The following is a 2,927-nucleotide window of genomic DNA, read 5'->3' as shown; positions in this document are numbered from 1 at the left end:
TCTTACATTCATAATTCCACCCCATCACTCTCATTAATTTAGCTAAGCATAATCTTTTAGTCATTAATAAAATGGATATAATCATGATTCATGGTCATGTACACTGACATTTATGTTCATGTTCATATTATTTAGCTATTATCAATAGTAGAATTCATGATCAGGAGGAAGAAAAATATCATGAATAAAAAAAAATTGAGCATTAATGTTATACTATTGATTTTACTGTGCACATAATTAATCACAATCATAAATGGCTCACAACATTCAAATGTTGGGAGGCCAACCCCATCATCAAAGTAACAAGTCACCACTTTCCATACAAACATGCATATATTCTATTCATGATTAACTTCTTGACATTGCATGTCCTTGAGAAGGCCAAAAACGTATTTACAATTGAAACTCTGATACAACAATTGCCTTACAAAATCAGGCAAATCCTAGAGTGTGCTCCCTCTCATGAGTAGCACAACCAAGTACAAAGCATGGGGATTAAGGAGTACTTAAGAGCTCTAACCTACCTACAAAACTATGATTATTAATGTCTTGGAAAAACTTGTGGGTGTTAGATATCTATAATCTTAACACAAAGCTTCTAAAGTACCAAACCACTAATTCCCTGATTAGTGGCTAATTTGATCATAGGAGCCCTCTTAGAGAACTAATGGGAAAATGCATTAAATTAGAACGTTGGAGCAATCAAAGCTGGAAGCTCCATAAAGATCCCACTCGAAAGGATGATCAAAGCTATGTTGAGAAACCTCCGCCTTGGGTTCAACCTTGCCGGAGATGCCAAAGCTGGACTCAGATTGACATGTTGATTGCCGATTGTTGTGATAGAGAGCATTGAAGCCATGGACATAATGAGGAAAAGTTGATGACAATTCTAGCTCACAATTGTTGCAGCAATTACTGCTAGCTGAAGTGGTGCTGTTCGAAGATGGTGAAGGGGTCATGTTGGGCAAACCAGTGTATCCTTGCAGCAGCTCTTCTATCATTTGGGAAGCAACCATGTCTTCACTATCCAATAAGCTCGGATTAGGCTTTATCTCTCGCGTTAAGCTGGGATTAATCTCTGGCTTAAGTAAGCAAGATGATGATGGACTTTGCTGGAACATACATTGGAAGTGATTGCAGCCACTGTTGTATAAGCTATTGCTGCTGCTGCTTTGATGATAATCCTGATTATAATCCAATTGTTGATTATCCGAGTGATTAGTGAAGTGGTTATCCAATTGGACTGCTAAAACCCACCCAGATTCACACGGCTTATTGCCGCCTTTTTTCTGCCAAATGCCAAGGTTGGATTTCTCGGGGTCAAGGCGGAGGCAAGTGAGGGATTGGGAGACGCTGGGTTTGGGGTCTTTCTTGCTCGGAGTGTTGGTGGTGTGAAACGAAGAGGGTCCTTCTTGCTGCTGTTGCAAGGACGCGAGGTAGCAACGCTGCAGCTTGGCTATGAGGGTGGCGGACAAGAGAGACTTGGGCGCCTTGGCATCCAGCGGGAAATTGGTCCGGGCTCTCGGCCCACACATGAGCCGGGCGGCCTCATCATAAGCCCTCGCAGCATCCTCGGCCGTTTCAAACGTTCCTAACCAAACCCTTGTCTTCCTGCAAAAACCATCCATACAAAGAATTGATTATGGAAATTTTACACTCACAGTAAATGCTCCATTCAAAGGTCTCCCTCAAGAGACACACGTGCGGTATAACATGCACCCGTGTGGGAATTACATCGGGTACTCTCGTGTCCACAATCCATCCATGTGTGCATTTAAGTAGACCTACTAAAATATGTAGGATCATTGATAGTGCGCACGCTGCATGCTACTGAAGTTAAGCAAAACTTCTCTCATTAGCATCGTGTTCATCCAGCGTTGGGTGCTTAGCAAAGCAATTAGCGCTAATCCAAAGCTCAAATTCTGCTAGTGAAGGCTCCCGATCCTACATTTCAATGCAGTAATACAATAAAGGCTGGGATGCAGAGAAGCACGCGGTCTATTGAAGCTCACACTCTTAATGAGCAGCGCATGATCGATATTGGACCTACATTCTGAAGGGAGGGGCAATGACACTAAGGCAAGCATGTATTAACAGCAGATAAAGAAACGAAGGGCATAATGTATTGAACGAAAGAGCAGGGAAGTGTATAGAGGCTGCAATTAGCAGTAATTAGAGAGAGAGAGAGAGAGAGAGAGAGAGAGAGACTTACAGGAGAGGGTGGCGAATTTCAGAGACCCAAGAGCCCCAATGGCGCTGGCGAACGCCTCGGAAGCGCTGAGGGCGGGCCATGGGGATTCGATGAGGAGGAGGAGGCAGGAAGAGGAGGAGGAGGCGGCGGCGGACGAGGGGGGTGGTTTAATAATTATCACACATAACCGTATTCTTATTAAGGTTTAACTCCAATAGAGCAGAGAAAGCTTCTGTCTCCTCTCTCACTCTCTCTCACACATACATACACACAGGGACAGACTGAAGTGGCACTCTGCTTTATAAGTGCAACTGCTATCCTTTTCATGGGCGGCGTTTTCCCATTTGCAGGTTGAACATGACCGGCCGCCCGCCCGCCCGCGCGCGCCATCATGGCGTGCATGCTGCCACAGTCCAACTTCCCCTCATGCGCAGTGGGCCCGCCCCTCCCCCTCGTGTAGACCCCCACCATATATATCATCCCTATCTAGACAATACATAGGGGCCTATAATCGCGATACCTACGTTCTAGAATCAGCTGCCCTCCTGTCAGCGCTCGTCGCGCGCCTGTCAGCACGGCCGCGCTTGCCCGCGTGCCCGACCCCGTTCGCCCCCACTGTTCACATGTGCCCGCTCTTTTCTACTGTATTTCCATGTGTCCGTCCGCCTCGTTCGAAACGAAAAACCTCGTTAACCTCAAAATCAATTCTCCACTTCTACCCCCATCAAGCTCCTCC

The 2,927-nt window shown here is 45.7% G+C and overlaps 1 protein-coding gene across 1 annotated transcript; it reads right to left on the bottom strand.

Moving 5' to 3' along the window:
• Positions 1 to 325: 325 nt before the first annotated feature.
• On the bottom strand, positions 326 to 2,445 carry LOC147603897 (uncharacterized). Its single transcript, XM_086795923.1, has 2 exons — positions 2,213 to 2,445; positions 326 to 1,611 (listed from the first exon to the last, which is right to left on the bottom strand). Exons 1-2 carry the CDS (start codon positions 2,290 to 2,292, stop codon positions 681 to 683), a joined length of 1,011 nt encoding a protein of 336 aa, XP_086652049.1. The 5' UTR covers positions 2,293 to 2,445; the 3' UTR covers positions 326 to 680.
• Positions 2,446 to 2,927: the final 482 nt, after the last annotated feature.

This window comes from Cibotium barometz, chromosome 63 (genome assembly GCF_041138505.1).
Source record: "Cibotium barometz isolate CiBa-2024 chromosome 63, ASM4113850v1, whole genome shotgun sequence".
NCBI classification, from domain to species: domain Eukaryota; kingdom Viridiplantae; phylum Streptophyta; class Polypodiopsida; order Cyatheales; family Cibotiaceae; genus Cibotium; species Cibotium barometz.
This window is presented reverse-complemented; position numbering and strand designations above follow the sequence as displayed.